Genomic DNA, 25,324 nt, shown 5'->3' with positions numbered 1-25,324 from the left:
GTCGACATAGTGTCAGTGCAGACATTAGGCCCTAAATGATTGCGTATTACGAGATCTCATTGTCAACATAGTGTCAGTGCAGACATTAGGCCCTAAAGTATCGTGTATTGTGAGATCCCACTATCAACATAGTGTCAGTGCGGACATTAGGCCCTAAAGGATCGTGTATTGTGAGATCCCACTATCAACATAGTGTCAATGCGGACATTAGGCCCTAAAGGATCGTGTATCCTAAAGGATCGTGTATTGTGAGATCCACGGGGAATGAGTACAATATTGTGAGATCCCGAGTACAATATTGTGAGATCCACCGAGAATGAGTACAATATTGTGAGATAAAAATTACAATATTACATTTGAATTGTTACAAATAATTCAAAATTAGTATTAAAAATTAAATGAAAATTAAAATGTAAAATTGTGTGAAATTTAGAAGCTTTCATGGCTTGGGCTTGGCTACATACGGAATAGATAGCGTTCCCGCCCTATAAGCTCATCACCGAGCAGCAAGCTATCCGAAGAACAAGCTCCCATGGCTCTTGTACACCAACACCACCTCCCACAGTCATTTCAGTCCATTCGCAAGGCCAATCTCAAACAATCCACTTCTAATTCTTGTTTATTTTTTCAATTCAGTACTCGGAAGCTTTCCGGCTGCTTATGTGCGACATCTCCAAATCCCATCAGTCAGTCTCCTTCTCCGATTTTCCTCCAATTTCTCGAAGAAGAAGAAGAAGGAGAAGAAGAGGAGGAGGAAGAAGAAGAAGAACCTAAAGAAGTTATTGGAGGAAACACGACGGAAGATTGGAACGATCCATTAGTCAGATTTTTCAAATCCCGGACTTCAACAACGCAAGATCCATTACCCGAAAGCAAATTATCCCTTCAGAAGAACCGCCGTTCGTCTTGGCATCTTGCCTCCGACGTTGAATGTTCCGTTGAAGCTGAAATTGCACCCGATGAAGACAAGAAACAATCCGGTTTGGTGAGTAGGAATTCTAGGGCATTACCGGATGGTGTCGTCGGAGACATTGTGCGAACTGCGAGGAATTTGCCGCTAAATACCACTCTAGGAGAGGCTTTGGGTGATTTTGAAGGAAAAATTGATGAGAAAGAATGTCTGGAGGTGCTGCGCTTGTTGGGTGAGGAGAATCTTGTGGTATGTTGCTTGTATTTCTTTGAATGGATGGGGTTGCAGGAGCCTTCGCTTGTTACACCTCGTGCTTATTCTATTCTCTTTCCATTGTTGGGAAGAGCTGGAATGGGAGATAAAATTATGGTGTTGTTCAAGAACATTCCACTCAAGAAGGAGCTTCAGGATGTTCATGTGTATAATTCTGCAATGTCTGGGCTTATGGTCTGTAAGAGGTATGGACATTGTCCTCTTTCTTTTATGGTTATTAATTTTCTTGCTGTTTAGTTTAGTTCTTTGTCATTTATCTTCCTTTATTGAAGAAAACATTATTGAATTGAGAGCTGTTGAATGACTTATGTTCTCACCATTTTTGAGTGATACAGTTTTCAAAAAATGCCTTGAATTTTGAAAACATTCCTAAAAGATGGGAAACAATGAAACTCATAGGTGGAAGTAATGTTTATAAGTTTAATTTTTGGAACCAAAAGTAAAAAAATCAAATGGTTATGAGAAGGGGCGTAAGTTTGTAAGTTTCTGATGGTTTGCTTGTTAGGGATCACAACATTGTGTTATGTTTTTCTGTAATGGTGTCAAGGCTATACTTGTGAGATATCGCATCAATTGGAGAGGAGAACGAAACATTTCTTATAAGGGTGTGGAAACCTCTACCTAACAAACACGTTTTAAAATCGTGAGACTGACGACGATACGTAACAGGTCAAAACAGACAATATCTACTAGTGGTGGACTTGGATGGTTACAAATGGTATTAGAGTCAGACACCGAGCAATGTGCCAGTGAGGATGCTGGGCCCCCAAGCGGGGTGGATTGTGAGATCCCACATTGGTTGGAGAGGAGAACGAAACATTCCTTATAAGGGTGTGGAAACCTCTCCCTAACAGATGCATCATAAAACCGTGAGGTTGACGATGATACGTAATAGGCCAAAGCATGCAATATCTACTAGCGGTGAACTTGGGGCTGTTAAAACAGTGCTCGTATAATACCCATGGCCCGCCCCCTCAAACCTTTGGTGGCTTCACCCACCCATTGACAGCTTCTAGAGGCAATATGAAGTTTTAGCATGTCATAGCATGTTTTAATGGCTACTTCTTTGCTATTCTTACTGGAATTGAGTATATGGGAACAGTAAACTTCAAACTGGTTAGAGTCGTAGTGTTTTGAGGGAAAATTAGCACTGTTTCTTTATGTCTTTCAAAGTGGTTGTAGAAGCTTCACTTAGATTATCCTTTGATGATCATATTATGATTTTCAGGTATAATGACGCTTGCGAGGTGTACGAGGCCATGGAAACAAACAATGTTAATCCCGATCATGTGACATGTTCTATAATGATTACAGTCATGAGAAAGATCGGTCGCAGTGCGAAGGATTCTTGGGATTACTTCGAGAAAATGAACGAAAAAGGAGTAAAATGGAGTCCAGAAGTTTTGGGTGCTCTGATTAAAGCGTTCTGTGACGAGGGGCTGAAGAGTCAAGCCCTCATCATCCAATTGGAGATGGAGAAGAAAGGGGTTACTTCGAACGCAATCATGTATAACACGATCATGGATGCATTTAGTAAATCAAACCAAATCGAGGAAGCTGAAGGTCTCTTTGCCGAAATGAAAGCCAAAGGAGTGAAACCAACGAGTGCAACTTTTAACATCTTAATGGATGCATACAGCAGGAGGATGCAACCCGAGATTGTCGAGAAGCTTCTGATCGAAATGAAGGACACGGGATTCGAGCCGAATGTGAAGTCATACACTTGCTTGATTAGTGCTTACGGGAGGAAGAAGACAATGAGCGACATGGCTGCAGATGCATTCTTGAGGATGAAAAAGAATGGTATAAGGCCAAATTCTCATTCATATACAGCTCTGATTCATGCTTATTCAGTTAGTGGTTGGCACGAGAAAGCTTACTCGACGTTCGAGAACATGCTGCAAGAAGGTTTAAAGCCTTCCATTGAAACTTACACGACGCTACTCGACGCGTTTAGGCGTGCAGGTGATACCGAGGCATTGATGAAAATCTGGAAGTTAATGATTAGAGAAAAAGTAGCAGGAACGAGAGTAACATTCAACATACTGCTAGATGGGTTTGCAAAACAAGGTCATTATATTGAAGCAAGAGATGTGATATCTGAGTTTAGCAAGATTGGGCTGCAGCCAACCGTTATGACATACAACATGCTGATGAACGCATATGCAAGGGGCGGTCAACATCTAAAGATGCCGCAGCTTCTGCAAGAGATGGCTTCTCGGGAGCTAAAACCTGACTCTGTTACTTACTCGACCATGATTTACGCGTTCGTACGTGTTCGGGATTTCAAACGAGCGTTCTTCTATCACAAGAAGATGGTAAAAAGTGGGCAAGTGCCTGATGTGAAGTCGTATCAGAAACTTCGATCAATTTTGGATGCGAAACTCGATACGAAGAACAGGAAGGATAAGAGTGCCATTTTGGGTATAATGAACAGCAAATTGGGTATGGTGAAAGCTAAGAAGAAGGGCAAGAAAGATGAGTTTTGGAAGAACAAGAGAAAGTATGTGAAAACTCTTGAGAGTTTCTCCTAATGAACAAACGAAAGTGGAGACTGGGAGTTGATGAATCGACTCACCCATTTGGGCTTTTCTTGCTTGGATGGCCCATTTATGTTCCATCATGATATGGGCTTAGGAGGCCCAGATTTTGATATGCTTCGTATGGGCCTAGAGCAAAACACAGGCCCAATAGAGAAAAAGAGGATAAAGTCGAATATTGTACATTAGGAAAAAGGGTGTAAATTTCAACTGAAAAATGATCTCTAAATTATGGCCATATTTCTTTCTTCCAAATATCTTATTTTCTTTGAGAATTAAAATTTTATTTTGTAAATACCGAGATTCACTGGGAGTAGATATTGTTCTTTGGGCTTTTCCTTTTGGGCTTCCTCTCAAGGCTTTAAAACGGGGAAGGTTTTCACACCCTTGTAAATGGTGGTTTGTTCTCCTCCTCAACCAATGTGGAACATCACAATCCATCCCCCTTCAGGGCCCAGCGTCTTCGCTGACATTCTTTCCTTTCTCTAATCGTCTTTCCTTTCTCTAATCGATGTGGGGTCGCCCCCAAATCCACCCCCTTTGGGGCCCAGCGTCCTTATTGACACACCACCTTGTGGCTACCCCACATCGTCTGGCACACCGCCTTGTGTCTACCCCCATTCGGGGAATAGTGAGAAGGCTAGCACGTCGTCAGTGTCTGGCTCTAATACCATTTGTAGTAGTAGATATTATCCTCTTTGGGCTTTTTCTTTGGGCTTCCCCTCAAGACTTTAAAACGCGTCCTCTAGAGGGAAGGTTTCCACACATTGATTTGTTCTCCTCTCCCACTAACGTGGGACCTCACATATTTAGTTGATTTATTCGTATTTTATTTGAATTATGTTACTCAAAAATTAAAATTTTTAAAACATCATGGACATATATAGTTTAATATTATGTATTTAAATTATAATTTTGATTAATTTCTGACTAGGTAGATTAATTGATTATATTAATAAAATTTTAGACGTTTTTAATAATCTCTTGATTTTATATTTTGTATTAAAAATTGGCTAACCAATAAAATGCTTTATATGTATTTTGTTTTATCACTAACTAAATTTACCCTAAAAATATATATATTTTCATCCCAACTAAAATAAGATTTAATATTCGGTAATTAAAAAAAAAAAAAAAAAAGAAATTAAAAGAGATTTTTTATGGGAGTTGAAAAAAGCTTAGCCATATATAGAGAAATTGGATGAAAAAAGAAAAAAAGAATTATAAAAAAGGAGTCTGGACCGGTTAGCGCACATAACTGTACAACCGGTAATTGGGTAAAGCAAAGCTGCCACGTGGACACCCTCACCCAAGGATAAACCCAAAATTCCTTCCTTGATGACGTGTACTTTTAACTGAAAACTTCGTATAAATACCCCTTTCGCCCCACTGCAGTATTTGCCCTCATTTGTTTTTTTTTTTTTTTTTCCTTTTTCCGGTTTTCTTTTTCGCTCTCTTTCTCAGACTCTCAACCGGCAAGAACAAGCAGACAAATTCGGATCGGGGTCCGATAATCCGGCGTCTTTCTGATCTAGGGTTTTCCCTTTCCTTTCACATTCCAATTTGTTCTTGATATTCACTCTCCGTTGCTGTGATTTGGAGTTCCGATTCGTGTCTCCTGTCTTGGCTCGAGATCCGGGCCAAGCACAGAAGAATACCACTCCTACAAGTGTTTTCTTTCGGTTCATTGCGTCTCCCAGTGCTCGCCGATAGGTTCTCTCTCTCTCTCTCTCTCTCTCTCTCTCTCTTACGCGTGTGCGCTTTTGTGTGTTTGATGTTGACTGTTTCTTTTGTTTATTTGTTTGGGAGGAACTGGAAGAATGGAGGATGGAGTGATTGTTTTTTTCTTTTTCCCTTAGTTGGAACTTTGTAATTATGAATCTTGTGGAAGTGAAGTGGCCGTTGCTTCATAGGTTTAGTTTATGTATTTTATTTTGAACTTCGTTCATCCTCCGTTTCTCAGTTGTCCAAGGTTTAATTTCAATCTGTTGTGTGTGAATCCATATTTGTGTGTGTGGACGCGGTCTTGGGGGCGCATATTCTGGAATCTTCCTTTTTTTTTTTTTTTTCCCTTTTTTCTAATCGAATTTTTATTTAATAGATTTCTACTCAGTTTGTGGTGTGCTTTTGGTTACTATATCGTACCATCTGGGTAGGATGCATTTTTATTTTTTAGCATGAGACGGATGTAGAGGTGAAGCCGTTTATATAAATGCATATTTTAATCATCGACTTTATTTTTCAATTTTTGCTGTATGTATGTGCATTTTTTCCCCTCTGAATTTTAATTAACATGTAGGTACCCGCATCTCCAGCATAAATGGCCTCGAATGAAGGATTTCTGACTGAAGAGCAGCGGGAAGTGCTGAAAATAGCAACTCAGAATGTGGATATTTTATCATCCTCTCCAAATTCTCCCAAAAGCTCACTTCCTGAATATCGTATAAAAGCCCCTTCTGGTGGGAACGTCCCGGCACCTGGAGCTAATGTGAAGCACGTGTGTAGATCTAACTCTGGGAAGTATATTAGGGTGAAAAAGGGTGAGTTCATCTGACATTATTGTAGTCTTGATTTATGTATTTGAATTGATACTGAATGTCGAAGTACATATTTTTGCTGTTCTGAATGTTTTATATAATTATTTGATATGATTTTTAACTGTATCAGTTTCTTTTTATCCTTACACATTGTTAGTATATTTCTGCAGTTTACAGTTAAAATCATGATTATTAGAACTTGACGATTAATGCTTTTGTGTGCATGATTTCATTAATACAAAAAAGAAAACATAAAAGAAATATAATGCAGATTGCTTCCAAGTCTGCTTTCCCACCCATAGAATTTAAATCTTTTTTCAGCCTTGCCTGTGAAACATTTCCCTTCGCCTTTCTCCTTAGCCATCTTCATTTTCATTTCTGGTTCTGTAGTGAACAATCCAATGGTTTTGAAATCTTACCTTGTTAAATTATATACACGAGACTATTTATATTTTGAGATGTAATTTAAGCAGCTTAACCTGTTCTTACTGTTTTAACCACTAGTGTATATACTGTTGTTAGCAGATGGGGCTGGTGGAAAGGGCACCTGGGGTAAATTGCTTGACACTGATGATGATTCTCATACTGACAGAAATGATCCTAACTATGACAGTGGCGAGGTAATAACAATATTGAGTTGGACTTCATTTTCTGATATTGTGTATGATTGCCCAATATAACGCATATGCACGTCTGTCCTATGATGAACCTAAGTCCCAGAGAAAATAGCATACCCAATTATTAAGGTTTGAGGTACGATGGTCGCAACTTGTGATGCTAATGGTACTTGCACGATTGCCCATGTACTGCCTAACATATGGACTGGTAATAGTACACACGCTAGTGGAATTGTATTTGGTGGATTGAGATTGATGGAGAAGATTTTAATTTATTATTCTTTCCAAACCTAAATGTTTGTATTGACATTTCCTCTTTAATAGGAACGATATCAACTTGTTGGGTCGACTGCATCAGATCCCTTAGATAATTATAAGAAATCTGTTGTATCTATTATAGAGGAATACTTTAGCACTGGTGACGTGGAATTGGCTGCATTTGATCTTGGAGATCTAGGCTCAAGTAACTATCATCCTTACTTTATTAAACGGCTAGTATCTATGGCAATGGACAGACATGATAAGGAGAAGGAAATGGCTTCAGTTCTGCTATCAGCTTTGTATGCCGATGTTATCTGTCCTGCCCATATAAGAGATGGATTTTTTATGTTACTTGAATCTGCTGATGATCTTGCTGTCGATATACCAGATGCAGCTGATATCCTTGCTTTGTTCTTAGCTCGTGCTGTAGTTGATGACATACTTCCCTTAGCATTTCTAGCCAGGGCAAGGAAGGCATTGTTGGAACCATCCAAAGGAACTCAGGCTATCCAAACTGCCGAGAAGAGCTATCTCTCTGCTCCACATCATGCCGAACTTGTGGAGAAAAAATGGGGAGGCAGCACACATTTTACAGTTGAGGAAGTGAAGAAAAAGATAGCATATCTCTTAAGGGAATATGTTGAGAATGGAGATACCATCGAGGCTTGCAGATGCATAAGGCAGTTAAGCGTTTCATTCTTTCATCATGAGGTTGTGAAGAGGGCTTTGATTCTTGCCATGGAGATCCGAAAAGCAGAACCCCTGATTCTGAAGCTTCTGAATGAAGCTGCTGAAGAAGGTCTGATAAGCTCAAGTCAAATGATTAAGGGGTTTTCTAGGCTGGCGGAGAGCCTTGACGACCTTGCTCTTGATATACCATTGGCAAAATCGTTGTTTGAATCGTTGGTCCCGAGGGCCATATCTGAAGGGTGGCTCGATGCTTCCTTCATGAAATCTTCGGATGAAGATATAGATGTTGGATCTACAGATGAAAAGTTGAGGCGCTATAAGGAAGAGGTTGTAACTATAATTCATGAATATTTTCTTTCAGATGACATTCCTGAATTAATAAGAAGCCTAGAAGATCTTGGTGCACCCGAGTATAATCCAATCTTTTTGAAGAGGCTGATTACACTTGCAATGGATAGGAAAAACAGAGAAAAAGAAATGGCTTCAGTGCTCCTTTCAGTTCTTCACATTGAGATATTTTCTACAGAGGATATAGTCAATGGTTTTGTAATGCTACTTGAGTCTGCAGAAGATACAGCCCTGGACATTTTGGATGCATCAAATGAGCTTGCTCTCTTTCTAGCCAGAGCTGTGATTGACGACGTCTTGGCTCCTCTAAATCTCGAGGATATCGCTTGTAGGTTGATCCCAAATTGTACAGGTAGTGAAACTGTTCGAATGGCCCGGTCATTAATTGCAGCTCGGCACGCTGGTGAGCGGCTTTTACGATGCTGGGGTGGTGGAACTGGCTGGGCAGTAGAGGATGCAAAGGACAAGATTCAGAAGCTCTTAGAGGAGTACGAAAGTGGAGGAGTTGTGAGTGAAGCTCTTCAGTGCATCCGTGATCTAGGGATGCCTTTCTTCAACCATGAGGTTGTGAAGAAGGCATTGGTTATGGCCATGGAGAAGAAGAACGACAGGATTCTAGATCTTCTACAGGAATGCTTCAATGTTGGTCTGATCACCATCAACCAGATGACCAAAGGCTTCTCTAGGATCAAAGACAGCCTCGACGATCTCGCACTCGACATTCCAAATGCAAGCAAGAAATTCACTTCCTATGTGGAGCACGCCCAAAAGAAAGGATGGCTTTTACCATCCTCCTCCTTCGGATCATCTGGTGATGCAGCAGATTCTTCAGTGCTCTTGGCTGCAGCTTCCTGAGGGAAAAGAACAGAGTTTTAGATTGTTAAATCTCTTCTACACTGTTTCGAAGCGCCACGAGCTCTCCTCTGCTGCCTGCTTTGACTCATCTTAAGGTAGAATAGTAGATCAGATAATGATGATGGGATCTTTTCCTTCCTTACTTCTTCCTCCTCGTGATGATGGTCTTACTTTAGCAGAGGCCTGATAAGGAGATAATAAATATGATGATCCTTTGCCATTGTATAAAAATCTCGGCTTCTGCTTCTTTTTTTTCTCCTTTTTTCTTCACCGTTCTTCAGAACTTTAGGGGTAAGTGTTGTGATATGATGTTGTTTAGACAGGATCTTTTATATCCATAATATGCTCTTCTGCTGCTGCTGCTGCTGCTTCGCACAACATGGAAACAAAGGGTTGATGGTGGTGGACAGTACTTTTCACTAAATCATTACTAATTTTCTTCTCGTGCTTTTTTTCTTCTCTTTTGTTTATTTTTGTATTAGGCCTTTCAATTACGGGCATGCTTTTTCTTCCATGTAAATGCCCTTTTTTGTTTGGTCCTCGAGATTGAGTTCACAGAGTTATGGAGATTTAATCTACTTTTCTTCGGGTTTCATCTTTATTCTTAATTCATTAGATCAATTCATTAGATCATCGACTAAGTTACATTTTTAATGAACTTCTACATTCTAAAATTGTAAATTAGGAGTCGAGATTCGATTAAGGGGAGGCGCATTTTGTTCGAGGGGAGGTGTTAGATGATGAAAGTCCTACCTCGGCTAATATAGGGAATGATCATGAGTTTATAATCAAGGAATACTCTCTCCATTGGTACGAGACCTTTTGGGGGAAGCCCAAAGCAAAATCATGAGATGTTGACGCATTTTGTTCGAAGGGAGGTGAAGGAAAACTCTCTATTGGTACGAGATTTTTTGGGAAAGCTCAAAGCAAAGTCATGAGAGCTCATGCTCAAAATGGATAATATCATACTATTGTGGAGAGTCATATGTCTTAAGGTCATGATTTGTGATGTAATTTATTTAAGTTTTTGGTATTTAATACTTAGATGGTATGAGAAAATATAAATAAATTGAGCTGTGAACCTTATTTCAGTCATCAGGTTGACCTAACAATGTTTATTTGGACAACTTGATCGACATTTTTCGATTTCAAAAAAATTAACTCGATCCTAGCTACAAACAACCAAACAACCCTTGTTTGGATTGAATGATCAGATGGTTCGTGTTCTATGAACATGTGTCTAAACAACCAACTCTAGCTACGAACAATTTTTATAGTTTGGGTTGAATGATCATATGTTTGAATTGTATGAACACTCCGGTTACTCGACAAAAGGGGAAAAAATAATAATAAAGAAATTCTTAACCACGTCACCTTAATTTTTTCTTTAATCCTGGGTTAAAATTACACCAAAAATGTCAGCAAGCGTAAGTCGGTGCAGGTTGTTTCCGCATCCAAACAGCGGCTAAGCAATCCGCGCAACCAAACAAGGGTCTTCTTCTTTCATTCTTTACTTCTTTCGCGTCGACGGTCGCGCCACAAAGTCTTTAAGCGCCGAAAAGCTCCAGCTGCTCCCAAAATGCCTCTCAAGACAGAACATGGAGCATCGGACAGCTCCCTCGACGAGCACTCGAAGGCGGCCCATTCTTCTAAAGTCGTTGTTCTTGCTGACCTCAATGTTGATCCTCCAGAAATGGACGACGACAGTTCCGTTCACGTTTCAGCTTCGACTATCTCTAGGTTACTTTCTTTTTTTATACTCTGTCTACTTTTTTAATCGAATTTGGAAATTTTTGGTAGCGTTTACCCCTTTTGGTACATAAAATTTCCTTGCTAGGGAGTCCTGGTTTTAATTGTGGTCTATTTACTCTTGAAGAACCAAAATTGTACCGGCAAACTGTTGAGCGGTTTGTTTCTTGTTTTTCGATCGAGAGTAGTTAAGGTTCTGTTAACAGTCTAATTAAAACTAGAAAAACATAGTACAAAATAAGTTGCTGACCTTCTTGCTAATGATTCGGAGGTACTTTGAGAAAGTGTATTCGTCCTTACCTGCTAATCAAATTATCTTTTAAAGTTGGATTTCTGTAATGGATGCTGTGAATTGTGAATCAAGGCTTATGAAACGAAGAAAATGTGTCAAAATAATGCTTCATCGACTGTCTTTGTTTTGATCAGCAAGGTACCGCATGAACTCATTAGTACTGTTATTTTGGATGGAACATGCATTCCACCCAAAAACATGTAAAATTGGAGGGAGCACTAGTTACTAGGAGTTCAAACCCAAACATGAGATCAGCTGGATAACGAGTTATCTTACTAGACATGACAAAAGATTAAGATAATTGCAGAAGTCACTGTAATCAAGAAGCTCAAAAGGCTCTCATTGTTTAAAATTTTCTTGCAAACCTCATCAAAATTCCTTTCAGTGAAACGTCCTAAAATCTTCCCCTCCATTAAACCCCAAACAAAAAGGTTAAAGACAGTGTGACGGCATATGATCTTAAGCCTCTTCGTGAGGTTCAGCTGTATCATTAGGGGCCCTCCAAGGTAAGGCAAAATACCAAATTTGGGAACTGAAATATAATCAAGGTTTTTTACTTTCTTTGTCCCAGAAAAAGGTCCATTTTAGGGTTTGAGGTTTTCCTATAGGTTAGTACCTACTCAAAATTATTGTAATAAATTTTTGTGGCTTCTTGTTAAAAATAAGCGTGTGATTTTAGGTTATCTGTGGATGAGAGCAATCAAGACAAAACTGTGGCAATTTGCAAGGATACTAATACAATGGAAGTTGAAGGTAGACATGTAAGCAAAATAGGGAAGTGCCGTTCAAGAAACAATAAGGTAGAGTACTCTCTTGATTCTGCAGCTGATGCAGATGGTGATCAACATGGTCAAGGTGTTTCAACTTCACGCGAAGAAAAAGTCAGCAGCCTCAAAACTGTGAGTTTTGTCAACATTTGGTTTTCTTCTCATTTTAACCTTTGTTTTCTGTATATCACCTGCTTCCTTTGCTGTTGTATTTCCTGCATCTTCGATATGATGCATTCTATTGCTTGCCATGTGAAAAGGTGGTTTCAAAAATCTTGTGTGCATGTAAACCTTGTAAGAACGGCCAACTATTTCTTAACTTAAGACCTCTATCAGACAAGTTTACGTCTAATTTTTGCATGTATATAATTTTTTTGGCTCATGGGCTGCTTCTTTCGAATTGTACGACTAAAATTATGTTTTGGTTTGTGAGCTGGGGAAAATCAGATTTTTGGATGGTTAATGGGGGCGCCCTTTTTCTTTCCCATATTTCAGACTTGTCCTTTTGGATGGTAAGTAGTTTTCTTTAAGACGTATCACAGGATAAAGGTAAAGACACAGGCCACTGCTGCCAAAGGTCAAAGAGATTGAAATACCAATAATAACAGTCACCATGTAGTTTGATCCCTTTGTTCTTTCAGCAGTTTGTTTGATCTGGGTTTTGTCCAGGGTTTTTTTGTGGCAGGTTTTGTTATATTTCCTTCATATCTTTTTATTTCTCAAGAAGATGCCTTATCGTTTCAAGGTTTGGTTTTGGTCTTGTTGGTCTGGTTACTGGGTTTTCTCTGGCTTTTCATGGATCTTCCTTTTTCCTTTTTGGTTGGCGTGTTTGGTGTGGTGGGCGCAGCATGTTATGGGACTTTTCTGTCTCATATTGGTGGTTTTAGCTTGTTGCAAATTCTGGAGTTCGTTTTTGTTTGGATTTAAAGCATCTTTGCAAGAAATTTTCTCCTTTGGTTGGATCGCCTTGAAACTGTTAAGTTTGCAGTCTGATTTTTTTTGGCAAGCATTTTTGGTAGAAGCTATTTTAGGGGCTTATTGTCTTAAGCTGGTGGATTTTTGCATCTTTGGGAGTTTTTTTTGGAGCTTTGTTTGCGAATCTTGCAAGTTTCTTCTGCAGGATATTTGTTTATTTTGGAATGTTTTTTCTTTCTTCTACGTGGAGTTTGTATCTTTTGAATTTTAGTATCTTTTTTTATTTTATTTTATTTTTAAAAGACGATTGCTTATGCAGTTTGATCTCCTGAAGGATCAGTGTACGGAGTGTTAACTTTTTTTGATTAACTTAAATGATGGAAAACTCTTGGTCTCTCTTCTTTGCCCTGCAATTTGGATACATGTATTATTTGAATCCTTGACTCTTTCTCTGGCTGGTCATTCAGGTAGGTTCTTACAAATCTTGTTTTTTCCTTTCTCAGTGAACATGGGGAATATTTATTCTTAACTTCATAATAGATTTTGTTTAAGTATGCCCTTGTAGCTTCTTTTAGGTAAATCTTTCTCTGTCTGATTTTGTTGATGAAATTGTTCCAAATAAAAATGTATTGTTGCACTTGGGTATCCTTTTCTCTTGCAGAAATTCAATCAAATTGTGTATTTATAGTCTTCTATGTTATCCATTTGTTTTCAAAGCTTCGCTTAAATGTTGAAGCTTATTCTGTATTCAATACATACATCCACGGCCACATCTCACTCCCCTCACCCCACAACCAAGTACTCAGGATGTGACTTCTTATTTACCTTGATTATTGGAATGCCTGCCTGTAGGGGTTAGTTCATGTAGCAAGAAAGATGCCAAAAAATGCTCACGCTCATTTCATTCTTGGCCTAATGTATCAGAGGTTGGGCCAGCCACAAAAGGTAGCTTGGCTTGCACACCATACTTGTTTTGGTTAATTTTCTTGTTCTATTATTAATTAAAACTGTGGTACTCTTTCAGGCTGTTTCAGCATATGAGAAGGCAGAGGAAATCTTACTCCAAAGTGATGTTGAGATTCACAGGCCAGAGTTGCTCTCATTGGTCCAAACTCATCATGCACAGGTTACATTTTATATCCATGTTCAACCTTACCTCTCTCCTCTTACGGTATACTTCGTCTCTATTTGTAAATAATAGATATTACCAACCTGATTATGCTCACCTGTTCTATGAACTGTCTAGTGTCTCCTTCTAGAAAGTGCAGCAGGGGATAATAGTTCAGACAAAGAACTTGATCAAGAGGAGCTTGACGAGATTCTTTCTAAACTTAAGCATTCAATTCAATCTGATGTTAGACAGGCAGCTATGTGGAATACCCTAGGCTTGATACTTCTTTCTACTGGTCGAGTGAAGGTGCATGTTTATTACTATTCACTTCCGTGGTTGCTCTCCTTTTAGAAACTAATGTGGACTCATGTTAATATGTCCAGAGTGCCCTTTCAGTGTTATCATCCCTGTTGGCCATTGTCCCTAACAACTATGATTGCCTTGGAAACCTTGGAATTGCTTATCTTCAAAGGTATATCAACAATCGTCCATGCTTGTCTGAAATCTAACTTTCATGCGTCTCTTCAGGTTTTTCTAACTTCAGTTCCAGTAAATGTTGAGGAGTTAGGGAACCAATACTAGAACTTGAAAAAATAAGCAACTGAAGGCAGTATACTCGACAAAATTGATTTGTACACCAATAAACATTAGTGATGATGCAAATGAGATAATCATGGAATTAATGCTAAAACCCATTGCTTCGTTAAAGTTAATATATGCATGTTCAATTGACAATTCTCGAATTACGCAGAAGGTCCTAAGCTTTCTTTATAGTCAGGCATGCTTCTTACTTCCAATTTTTTCCCTAAGAAATACAGTATCCTTACTGGCTTTGCACATAACAATTATCCTATGGCTATTTGTTAATTGGATAATTTTGAGTACTTTCGATGCTGTGCATGTATAATCACTTGTATGCCTTTTTGCATGTCCTGTCATTGTCGATAGTTAGTACAAGAAGTTCAGGCCTTGAGAATGTGCCAATTGGATTAATGCTATCATACTAAGTACATGCTACTGTTGGATATATGTTGTAGTGGAAACATGGAACTATCAGAAAAATGTTTTCAAGAATTGATCCTGAAAGATCAAAATCATCCTGCTGCTCTCATCAACTATGCTGCTTTTCTCTTGTGCAAGTATGGTTCTACTGTTGTAGGTATGTGCTTGAGGTGGTTTGTTTGTTTGTTAGAGAATTTACTTATGAAAAGGACATTGTTGTCGTTTTCCCTCTTATTTTGTAAATATTTTGAATGGGTTCGGTCATCACCTTTTTCTTTCCCCTTTTTTGGCCTACTTATTAGAACCTTAATTAGTTTGTGTTTCCCCATACACAAAAAGTACTCATTCTTCTAAATTTTAAGGTGCTGGAGCAAATGCTGGTGAAGGTGGTGTTGATGAGAAGGTTGTAGGTATGAATGTTGCAAAGGAATGTTTGCTAGCGACTCTAAAGGTAGATCCAAAAGCAGCACATGCCTGGGCAAATCTTGCTAATGTGTATTTTGCGACTGGGGACCACAGAAGTTCTGCCAAGTGCTTGGAGAAGGTGCTCATGGATCTCTATTCTTTGGGATAAGGTTTTCTTCTCATGTCGTCTAGTTTTGTGGAAAAGATGGGATATTCAGTCTTTATCGGAAACCTTTGTAGAACTTTACCTTGTGTATGCATGGCTGTATGAATTCATTAATAGAAGGGTCTTGATGTTTTGGCCTCAAATTAGCTAATTCTCTCTCCTCTTGTAAATACCCAACAGGTAGCAAAACTGGAGCCAAATTGCATGGCTATGAGATATTCTGTTGCTATGCACCGGCTTAAGGATGCAGAAAGGTCTCAAGATCGTAGTGAGCAGCTCTCCTGGGCTGGAAATGAAATGGCCTCAATTATTAGAGATGGAGATGGCTTGACAATCGATCATCCTGTAGCATGGGCTGGGCTTTCCATGGTTCACAAGGCTCAGCATGAGATTGCTTCTGGATTTCGTACAGATCAAAGTGAACTGAGAGAAGTGGAAGAACACGCCGTCTACAGTTTATATCAGGTATCAATCTCTGGTTCTGAACGTATCTTTTGTCTAACCAAGCTACTAGAAAGTATGCTTATAATCATGCTTGGCCCTAAATTATCATTTGGTCTATGTTGGAACGGAAGCTGACAATATTTATTCGGTACGATATTGATGGTGATTGGACTTTTGAAGATCTCTTGTATGCTAATTATCATTTGGAAATCCCCATTTTGATAGCCTTGACTATTCTTTAATGAAAGATACAGCCTTAGCTTTGTTGTTGGTCCCCAATCGTCCACCTTGACCCATACAAGTGTTTTAGAAACACAATTTTTTTTATAAGCTCTTAGTCGGCTATCGAATTTTTATTCTTTTTATAACGTATAGCTTTTCGTCTTAGCAAAAGGCTTTTGAAGGAATGAAAACCAAGGACTTCGTATCCATTCATTTCAATGTGGTTTCATGTTGTTCAACTATGAGATCCCACATCGATTGGAGAGGGGAACGAAACATTTCTTATAAAGGTGTGGAAACCTCTCATTATCAGACGTGTTTTAAAACTGTGAGGCTGACAGCGATACGTAACAAACCAAAGCGAATAATATCAACTAGCGGTGAGCTTGAGCCGTTACAAATGATTTTAAAGCCAGACACCAGGCGGTGTGCCAGCGACGACGCCGGGCCTCTAAGGGGGGTGGATTGTGAGATCTCACATCGGTTGGAGAGAGGAACGAAACATTTTTTATAAGGGTGTGGAAACCTCTCCATAGCAGATGCGTTTTAAAACTGTGAGGCTGACGGCAGTACGTAATGGGCCAAAGTAGACAATATTTACTAGCGGTGGGCTTAGGCTGTTACATCAACTGCCGAGTACTTGGATCACAACTTTTGTTATTTCCAGCTCTATGAATCTAGTTTTTTGGAATAATACAAGGAGCAAAGCAGCCTACTGATAGGAAAATTACATTTTTGTGGCAAATCTTTATACATTGTTTTAATTTTGAAAGTCTACAATAATATATTTCCATCTTCTATTATTGATGTTCTTGTTAGATTGATGGTGGGTATTGCGTTACTCTTAACCTATAGGGAATAGCTGAGGACCCAGATGATGCTGTTCAGTGGCATCAATTCGGCCTCCACAGTCTCTGTACACGAGAATTTAAAACATCACAAAGATACCTCAAAGCTGCAATTGCTCGCTTTAAGAACTGTAGCTATGCATGGTCAAACCTAGGTATGTCAATACAATTTAACGTCGATTTTAGTAAATCTCTTGGATCTCCGTCTCTCATTAGTCAATCGTGTTCCGTATTTTTGTATCGTTAGGTATCTCGTTGCAACTCTCAGACAACCCGACACAGGCCGAAGAAGTATACAAGAAAGCTTTGTCATTGGTGGCCACAGAACAAGCACATTCCGTATTTTGCAACCTCGGAAATCTGTATCGACAGCAAAAACAGTATGAACGTGCCAAAGCTATGTTCTCAAAGTCTCTGGAACTGCAACCTGGTTATGCTCCTGCATTTAACAATCTAGGATTAGTGTTTATTGCAGAGGGTCGATGGGAGGAGGCTAAGTATTGTTTTGAGAAAGCTCTTGAGGCTGATCCATTGCTCGATTCAGCGAAGTCGAATTTGATTAAAACAGTAGCGGTATCTCGATTATGTAATAGCTTATCATCGTGTCGTGTTAAAGATTGAAACCTTTGCCATTGGCTTCATCCTCATTAGATTAGGATGTAGAATATACATGATATTTCTTACAAGGAAATGTAAAAGCAGCATTTACTGAATGAAGATGCTTCCTGGATATATCTCCCCAGGCTGTACTTCCTTGATGGGAACCTTAAAAGCAGCATTTACTGAATGAAGATGCTTCCTGGATATATCTCCCCAGGCTGTACTTCCTTGATGGGAACCAATGTGTTAATCAGGACCATTGGTTCAGTTAGGTTAGTTTCTAATATATTTGATTCTCACTCGCAAACTCTTCGGTTCTATAGTTCATAAAACTTAGGTTCTCGTCTCTTCGGTTCTATAGTTCATAAAACTTAGGTTCTCTTCTGTACCTGATTGTGGTTAGGATCTCTTCTGTACCTGATTGTGGTTAGGATGAATTCCTGAATTTTGAAGTTTGCGTATATCTAATGTTTAAATTTCAAAATTACTGGTTCAAAATTTTATCATAAATTTTGAATTTAAAAATTCAAACACCAAAATAAGAAATAAGTAAATTTTTTTGGAGTTACCTAATAGCTATGAGGTAATTTTAATTTTTATACCTTCTCGAAATTAAATTCTTTTAATTAGATCATTTCATTAATTTTTTTTTCATATTTATCAACAAGAATATAACGTGCGATCAAGTTATTGTCGTGTTAAAATATTTGAACAATGTACGATATCACTATATTTCATACCTTGTCGTAAGCTATTGTTTATAATATGTTTTTAACTATTAGTTTGGTCCGGTTGTTTTAGATTGAAGTTTGTGGCAACCGACTAGATTATTTTAAATTCAATTCAAATATATGGATATTCATTATTTTCAATAAAAATATTGTTTCATAAAAAATAAAATATTTGAATTGTGGGATGTAATTCGAAATAATTTCTGCCCAATTATAATAATCCATTAAAGATTTAACCCAATAATAAAAAATAAAAAAAAAACCCTAAGAGATTAAAATTTAGACTAAACATAAATAAATAATTTTAATATTAACCTAACAAAAATTAAGAACCAAATCGAAAATTTTAGAAATCAAAAACAAATTTGTAGATTTTGCAAAAAGAAAAACAATATATAAATAATTTGTCATCAAGGCCCTGGAGTTGAACGACGTCAATGTTACCAGTGGTGGGCTGTGACTGTGAGTGAAAGGCTTTAGAAAGACCAGAAGCTCCCGCGAAGTATATACCGCCATTGGAGGTCAGCGAAGGATGAAGCGCTTCTTTAAACCAATAGAGAAGGAAGGGTCTTCGAAGAAGGCGGCTCTCACACCTTCACTGAAAGATGGTGATGATTCGGAAGCATCAGTGTCGGACAAGAAAGAGCCTCTTAAGTTTATAACTTGGAATGCAAATAGTTTACTTCTCAGAGTTAAAAACGACTGGCCGGAATTCACCAAGTTTGTTACCAATTTTGATCCGGATGTTATTGCCATACAAGTGAGTTTTGCGTCAATGCCCTCTCTGCTTTACCTTGTGCGAAGTTTGTAGACGCTGATGTTTGATCTCTTTTCTCTTGGCTTTGGCTGTTCTGTGAATTTTCATGAATGTGTGTTTCAGGATGTTAGGCTGTACACTAGTTGGGATCATGCAAGATATTTGAATAGTAAATGCGAGTTCTTATAATTCTTAATGGGCTGTGAGAAAATGATAATTCCTGGAATGTGCTGGTTCACTTGCTTAGGTCTCGCATGATTTACATTTCTTTTATTCTTTTGACTGCAAGAAATTAGTAATTCAAGTTACTGAATGTGTTGGTGTAGTTGCTTAGCTTGGCATGTTTTATATCTTCTCTCTCTGTCCCTCTCTCTTCTTTAAGGAAGTTCATGCATTAGCTCTCAAAAAAGTTATGACATTGAAAATCCTGTTAATGATTTTCTTATAAGATGGGTGTGGGTCATCTGCACTTGGTGATGACATTTTGATGTTTTATTACAGTAGGATTGTTACTTGAGTTTTTTCACAAGGTACGTTTGAAGGTCAGCTGTAGTTCTAGTTTCAGGACCCTGTACCACATGCACACAGAAGATGAACTACATTGACTCTAAAAGAAATGTAGAAGAAAGAGAACAGAAATTTCGGGAGACCTTAAGCATAAGATAAAATGAAGACTGAAAAATGCTTTCCTTTGAGCTGAAATTAGGAGGAATAGCTATAGAACTCCCTGGTAATTTGCAACCGATTCAAAATGTGAAACCATCATTCAATTCCAAATTTGTGTTCTAGATTATCTTTCTGAATGGTATAGGATAATTATCCTATTTTTCTCCCCCAAAATCTCCTTTAAATAGCCAAAATAGTCCTCATGACCTATATAGGTCATCCCCACTTCATAGGTGAAAGAAAAGTGAATGATTATGCAAGAAATATCTTTGAGGATTGAAGCGTAGGGAGGGTCGTAGAGATTTTAGTTTTTAAGTAGGTGGCATCAATTGAATCATTAGATAAGTTTATAGGGGACTGTCTTAATTTCATTTCCCACCGTCTAGGATTTAACAACCATATGGACCTGTATGGACTGCAGTTAAGCAGATCAGTTATTTATTTGATGAATCCATCTGATACTGAGTTCTTTATTCTAGTGCTCCATCTGACGTATTATCTTGTAGAACTACATAAGACTCAAATTATCCACTTACATGGGCTGTAACCTTATCATCGACTATGTTTACACGCTAGGAAGTAAGGATTCCTGCAGCAGGTTCAAAAGGTGCATCTAAAAACCAAGGAGAATTGAAAGATGACACAAGTACATCACGGGAAGAGAAGCAGGTAACATTTTGCTCATGTTACTTTTTATTAATTGAGGCTTCTGAATGAGTGAGAAAGTTTGATATATCAAGCAGAAAAGAAAGACGAATGAGTGTCGAACACATTGAATTTAGTCTTGTTTTGTGCATTTATCAAGTTCTTACATGAATAAGCTTGTCAAGTAAAGCATGTGAAGATTGGTTACAAAACTTAATTGATCAAGTTTATGAACTAATAATAATCCAATTGATGAAAAGAAGAGAAAAAATGATTTATTTTTATTACTTTTGTAATTTTAAGGCATAGAGTTACAGTAATTCTTTAATTATCTAGATGAGCTGGAAGCCTATTGGGTGCCTTGAAATTCTGATCTAACTGAAATTTTATTTCATATCTTGGGGGATTTGTAGGTGAGTTATAGTTGTTTTCAATTTGGCTGATAAATCAGTGTTCTTGGTGGAAAATTATGATTATTACTTATAAAGCAACCCTAAAATCATGCAGATGCTGATGCGTGCTCTTTCCAGTCCACCATTTGCAAATTATCGTGTTTGGTGGTCTCTTTCAGATTCCAAGTATGCTGGAACTGCATTGTTTATAAAGAAGTGTTTTCAACCAAAAAAGGTTTTCTTCAATCTGGACAGAATAGGTATCTTCTCTCCGTGATGTATTGTAACATTTTATGTAGTGTTTTTCTATTGATGCATTAATGCATTCATTTTTTATTTGAGGAGTTGCATTGATGCATTCAATGTCCTGTTCTCTTATTGATGGATCGATGTATTCAATGTCCTGTTCTCTTAATGATTTATTGACTCATACAATGTGTATGACAAAGAACTAGTTTGTGGGATATTTAATCTGTTATTTCACATCTGTACAAGGAATAGCAATTAAATCATACAGGTGTTCCTTTTTGTAGCTTCAAAGCATGAAGTGGACGGTCGTGTAATTTTAGCTGAATTCGAGGAATTTCGTTTATTGAATACATATTCACCAAATAATGGATGGAAGGAAGAGGAGAACTCTTTTAAGAGGAGAAGAAAATGGGATAAGAGAATGTTGGAATTTGTTATCCAATCTTCTGATAAGCCTCTTATATGGTGCGGCGACTTAAATGTTAGGTAAGAGTTCTTGGTTAAGTTGAAGGATGGTCCATGTCATGAACTTTCAATTTCTTTCATATATATTGACATCTATGTAGACTATGTTCTATCCATCATTCAAGGCCAAGCTATTTATGTGCTTCTATCTTGGTTATTGCTACCAGTTTTCAGTCACAGGATATTGTTCTACCTTCATGAATCAAGCTTAACTCACTTCTTAAGTTGGCTTATAATCTTGCTTAGTAATTCATCAGTAACAATGAGCAATGCCTGTAGATCCAAATTTGTCTCGAAAAGAAAGAAAACCGTTTAAAAACTTATATTATGCAAAATTCTTTAATAAATTTCACGAAGAAATAAAAGTTCAAAGAGTTACGTGCTAACAAAGTAGCCAAAAGGATCAAGCATCTGAAGGAAATTGCTTACCCTGTTAAAATTAATACTTATCTACTAGAGTATACCACTCCAACTGTTGTTAATATAAAATAGTGGAATATTCCCAATGGATGGTATTTAGATTCGCTGATTTTGTTGCATTAAATTTATTGTGCAGTCATGAAGATATTGATGTGAGCCATCCAGAGTTTTTCAGCGCAGCAAAACTTAATGGGTACATACCCCCAAATAAGGAGGTACAAGCTTGTCATGTAGAGCTCTGCCATATTCTTTTCCCGTAGAATTTCCATAAATGGTTCTCTGTTTCTCTATTAATACCAGCGAACTTTTTTTTCAAAAGAGCCGGATACACTTATCTATTTCTATTTGGACTTGCATTCATTTAAAAGTATTTAATGTTATTTTGCTAATCATTTGTTTGGCTGTAATATAGAGTATTGAAATGATAGGCACCTATGAGACGATAAAAGTTGTATGATGCTCCCTCTATTGTTGAAGTCGTTGACTAAGGGATGCTATATTTCATGATGAGATAGAGAATCAGAACATGACCGAGAATAAGTCTAAGAGTCCTAAATTGTGTTGATTTATATTAAAGATTCATTTCAATTTTTTTGGTATATTAGTATTGTTTCCTAATATATATTTTAAAAAATTGTAATTAGAACAAGATCTGAATATCATCTATCCCCGCGGTGCTGTATTCCCAGAATTTTTTTTTTTTAAAAAAAGAAAAAAAAAAAAAAAACTGACAAGTATCTTCTTCATGGTGCAGGATTGTGGACAGCCTGGTTTTACCTTGGCTGAAAGGAAGCGTTTCAGTGCCATATTGAAAGAGTATGCAATTTCATAATAAAAGTTCTTTTTATTATTATTATTTATTCTTGCTAGCATTCTCGTAGCATCACTTTATTCTGCTCCTTTTATTATTTTGTTGCTGCTGGTAGGGGAAGTCCATTTCAAAAGTGAGCTATGTCAAGTTGTTATAACTTGCGTCTTTAGTTATCCTTTGCAACTCTCACTTCACCTATTTCTATCTCTTCTCTTGACCTTTTGATTTCTAATAAACCCAACAAGTTTTATAAATTTTTTATTTGATCCAAGGAAGAAAAATATGTCATTCATGTGTATGTTGGTGAATTGTTTGTATCTTTTGCCTCATGCGTGTATTATGTTCCAGGGGAAAGCTGATAGATGCATATAGATTCCTGCACAAGGAGAAAGACATGGAGCGTGGCTTCTCTTGGTCTGGGAACCCTATTGGAAAGTAAGAAAGATACTGCATGGATTACTACTAATTTAACTATAAATACCTATCTGCTATTTTTGTACTCCGTATTCTTTGGCTTACCAGTTACCATGTAGCGGTTGCTCTACTGTTAAGAGCTGTTAGAGGGTGTTTGACATACCTTTTAAAGTGACTGAAGTACATATTTTCTAAATGACTTGTGTTTGGTTCTAGAGATTTGGGTTTTAGTTTCTACAACTAACACTTTAGTTAGCTCTTGAGGCTTAGAAATTAGTTCGTGGGTTAGCAACTAACCTCCTCGCTCACTGGTGAGCAATGGATTTCCATATGAGCTAGAGGGTGTTCGTGCCCGCCTTGCTCGCTAGTGTTTGATTAGAATTTTAATAAACCGCGGCTAATAGACTTTTGCACGTATTATCCGGGAGGGCATTTAACCTTCTTAGGCATTGCTGTTGCTTCTTGATTAGTATTCTGTGTTGGATGATGAAAGTCCCACATTGGCTAATTTAGGGAATGATCATGGATTTATAAGTGAGGAATACTAACTCCATTGGTATGAGGCCTTTTGGGGAAGCCTAAAGCAAAGCCATGAGAGCTTATGCTCAAAGTGGACAATATCATACAATTGTGGAGAGTCGTGTTCGTCTAACATTCTGATCTGCAACATAGTAAACAGTCTTCCCCTGCTAAAAGACTTTTGCACGTATTAGATTGAATAACATCTTGTAAAAACGAGGAAATGAAAATCGCACTCCCATTGTTTCCTATTTTTATCAAAAAAATGCAGTAAATTCCCAGTCTTTTGAGATCTACGCCAAAATTTGAAATCGTGCTTCCAAGCTGTTTTGTTTTCACTTATATGAAACTTCTGTTGCTTGCTAACGACATGATTACATATCTTTTCAGGTATCGAGGCAAAAGGATGAGAATCGACTATTTCTTAGCTTCCGAGAGTCTGGCAGATAGGATTGTTTCGTGTGAGATGCATGGGCAAGGGATTGAATTACAAGGTGCCCTCTCTTTCTTCTCCATTATAATGTTTCTTCATATAATTCTTGAGCTTAATAGAATTAGCGCCAAATTCGAAATCTCATGACCGGACCTACAATTTTCAAAACAATACTGATGGTTAGATGTTTTGACAAAGTCTATATTTATCTAAAGCTAGCTTTACATGCTGTCCATTATTCTTAGAAATCTGACTCATGTAACTTTAGTTATACTTTCATTCACTTCTGGGGTGGGGTTTTCAGGCTCAAGACTTGTCTATTCAAGTTAAGCAAGCCTGGCCTTGATTTAATACAATTTTACTTCCAAATATGCAAACCAAACAATAAAAATTAAGGTTTTTTTGAAACTCATTCCTTCATATAGTTCATTGTATAATTTGGTAAGTTATACTACTCATTCTGAAGCTCCAAACTCATGAACCAACCAACGTCGTCGTCCGGGAAGACGAACAATATGCCTACTCTTATATCTCTCAATACGACCACCTTTGACAGTAGTCTTGATTTCATGTAGGTTTCTACGGAAGTGATCATTGCCCGGTTTCGCTTGAGCTGTCGGAAGCCAGTTCTTGCCCTGAGTCTCAAAAAAGTTAATTACTTCATTAAGTAAGTTATTAGGAGCTTCCTTTTATTGTATGGTTGGCATAGTTGACTCTCTTTTTGGATAGCAACCCTACCTGCAGTATGTGTATGAATACTTCAGATCTGATACTGTAATGCTGCTGGGAATGTTGTTCCATTGGACTCTTTCTTCCCCAAATTTCTCTAGCTCTTGAAGTTCGCTTCTGTTTTTAGGCCACAAAATGGCGCTCTCTCGAGTTTTGTTCTCGGATGGGATTTCTTGGGATAATCACATTTCTACGAAGGCGATTTGGAGTCGTTTTTCATGGGCGTTGTTGCTCCCATGACTGTCTAATGGATTTTTGAACTTTTATTATTATGTCTAGTAAAGTCGGTAGCTTATTAGACACCATGTAAAAATAATAATATATATAATATATATAATATATATAATATATATTAACACAACCAAATAAATTAAGAATTCACTCAAAAAGCTTTCTTGAAAGTTTAAATATATATTAATTAGGGTTGAATGAAACAAAATGAGAATATTTATAGCAATTTAATTAATGCAGACTTGTAGCCCTTCATGTCAATTCTGAAAATATATTATTAAAAATATTTTTTTAAAAAAAAAGACGTTAC

The 25,324-nt window shown here is 37.6% G+C and overlaps 4 protein-coding genes across 7 annotated transcripts; all 4 read left to right on the top strand.

The window, feature by feature from the left end:
• Window positions 1–112: 112 nt before the first annotated feature.
• Window positions 113–3,978, top strand: EMB1006 (Pentatricopeptide repeat (PPR) superfamily protein). Its single transcript, XM_023664318.2, is given in 3 exon segments — window positions 113–1,368; window positions 2,412–3,699; window positions 3,701–3,978. Coding segments are annotated over 3 exon segments (2,172 nt in total). The 5' UTR covers window positions 113–532; the 3' UTR covers window positions 3,749–3,978.
• Window positions 3,979–5,126: 1,148 nt separating this feature from the next.
• Window positions 5,127–9,626, top strand: LOC111783385 (MA3 DOMAIN-CONTAINING TRANSLATION REGULATORY FACTOR 1). Of its 3 annotated transcripts, none has more exons than XM_023664316.2 (4): window positions 5,127–5,436; window positions 6,039–6,263; window positions 6,786–6,880; window positions 7,202–9,626. In XM_023664316.2, the coding sequence occupies exons 2-4, from the start codon at window positions 6,044–6,046 to the stop codon at window positions 9,029–9,031; spliced, it is 2,145 nt and encodes a 714-aa protein (XP_023520084.1). In that variant the 5' UTR covers window positions 5,127–5,436; window positions 6,039–6,043; the 3' UTR covers window positions 9,032–9,626. The 3 variants fall into 3 exon arrangements, with proteins under 3 accessions (XP_023520084.1, XP_023520083.1, XP_023520085.1); XM_023664315.2 differs by having other exon boundaries at window positions 6,023–6,263; XM_023664317.2 differs by lacking the exons at window positions 5,127–5,436; window positions 6,039–6,263; window positions 6,786–6,880 and adding an exon at window positions 6,942–7,085.
• Window positions 9,627–10,441: 815 nt separating this feature from the next.
• LOC111783384 (tetratricopeptide repeat (TPR)-containing protein) lies at window positions 10,442–17,682 on the top strand. 2 transcript variants are annotated; one of them, XM_087120392.1, is made up of 12 exons: window positions 10,648–10,771; window positions 11,207–11,578; window positions 11,752–11,971; window positions 13,607–13,699; window positions 13,779–13,880; window positions 14,001–14,171; window positions 14,249–14,337; window positions 14,903–15,024; window positions 15,230–15,411; window positions 15,619–15,903; window positions 16,960–17,107; window positions 17,200–17,682. In XM_087120392.1, exons 2-12 carry the CDS (start codon window positions 11,526–11,528, stop codon window positions 17,571–17,573), a joined length of 1,839 nt encoding a protein of 612 aa, XP_086976518.1. In that variant the 5' UTR covers window positions 10,648–10,771; window positions 11,207–11,525; the 3' UTR covers window positions 17,574–17,682. The 2 variants fall into 2 exon arrangements, with proteins under 2 accessions (XP_023520080.2, XP_086976518.1); XM_023664312.2 differs by lacking the exon at window positions 11,207–11,578 and having other exon boundaries at window positions 10,442–10,771.
• Window positions 17,683–18,693: 1,011 nt separating this feature from the next.
• On the top strand, window positions 18,694–25,055 carry LOC111782607 (DNAse I-like superfamily protein). The gene is made up of 9 exons (XM_023663390.2): window positions 18,694–19,043; window positions 20,283–20,375; window positions 20,859–21,003; window positions 21,277–21,478; window positions 22,014–22,092; window positions 22,632–22,693; window positions 23,037–23,123; window positions 24,012–24,115; window positions 24,630–25,055. The coding sequence occupies exons 1-9, from the start codon at window positions 18,816–18,818 to the stop codon at window positions 24,707–24,709; spliced, it is 1,080 nt and encodes a 359-aa protein (XP_023519158.2). The 5' UTR covers window positions 18,694–18,815; the 3' UTR covers window positions 24,710–25,055.
• The last annotated feature ends 269 nt before the right edge of the window (window positions 25,056–25,324 follow it).

The sequence above is a fragment of the Cucurbita pepo genome, chromosome 20, assembly GCF_057944985.1.
Source record: "Cucurbita pepo subsp. pepo isolate OVF chromosome 20, ASM5794498v1, whole genome shotgun sequence".
Taxonomy (NCBI): domain Eukaryota; kingdom Viridiplantae; phylum Streptophyta; class Magnoliopsida; order Cucurbitales; family Cucurbitaceae; genus Cucurbita; species Cucurbita pepo.
This window is presented reverse-complemented; position numbering and strand designations above follow the sequence as displayed.

Coding starts and splice junctions, on each gene's coding strand:
- LOC111783385 (XM_023664316.2), top strand. CDS start 6,044: ATGGCCTCGAATGAAGGATTTCTGACTGAAGAGCAGCGGGAAGTGCTG. Junction 6,264..6,785: donor GTATATTAGGGTGAAAAAGG/GTGAGTTCATCT, acceptor TGTTGTTAGCAG/ATGGGGCTGGTGGAAAGGGC. Junction 6,881..7,201: donor CTAACTATGACAGTGGCGAG/GTAATAACAATA, acceptor CCTCTTTAATAG/GAACGATATCAACTTGTTGG.
- LOC111783384 (XM_023664312.2), top strand. CDS start 10,611: ATGCCTCTCAAGACAGAACATGGAGCATCGGACAGCTCCCTCGACGAG. Junction 13,700..13,778: donor GGTTGGGCCAGCCACAAAAG/GTAGCTTGGCTT, acceptor GTACTCTTTCAG/GCTGTTTCAGCATATGAGAA. Junction 15,412..15,618: donor CTGCCAAGTGCTTGGAGAAG/GTGCTCATGGAT, acceptor AATACCCAACAG/GTAGCAAAACTGGAGCCAAA.
- LOC111782607 (XM_023663390.2), top strand. CDS start 18,816: ATGAAGCGCTTCTTTAAACCAATAGAGAAGGAAGGGTCTTCGAAGAAG. Junction 20,376..20,858: donor CATCACGGGAAGAGAAGCAG/GTAACATTTTGC, acceptor AAAATCATGCAG/ATGCTGATGCGTGCTCTTTC. Junction 22,093..22,631: donor ACATACCCCCAAATAAGGAG/GTACAAGCTTGT, acceptor TTCATGGTGCAG/GATTGTGGACAGCCTGGTTT.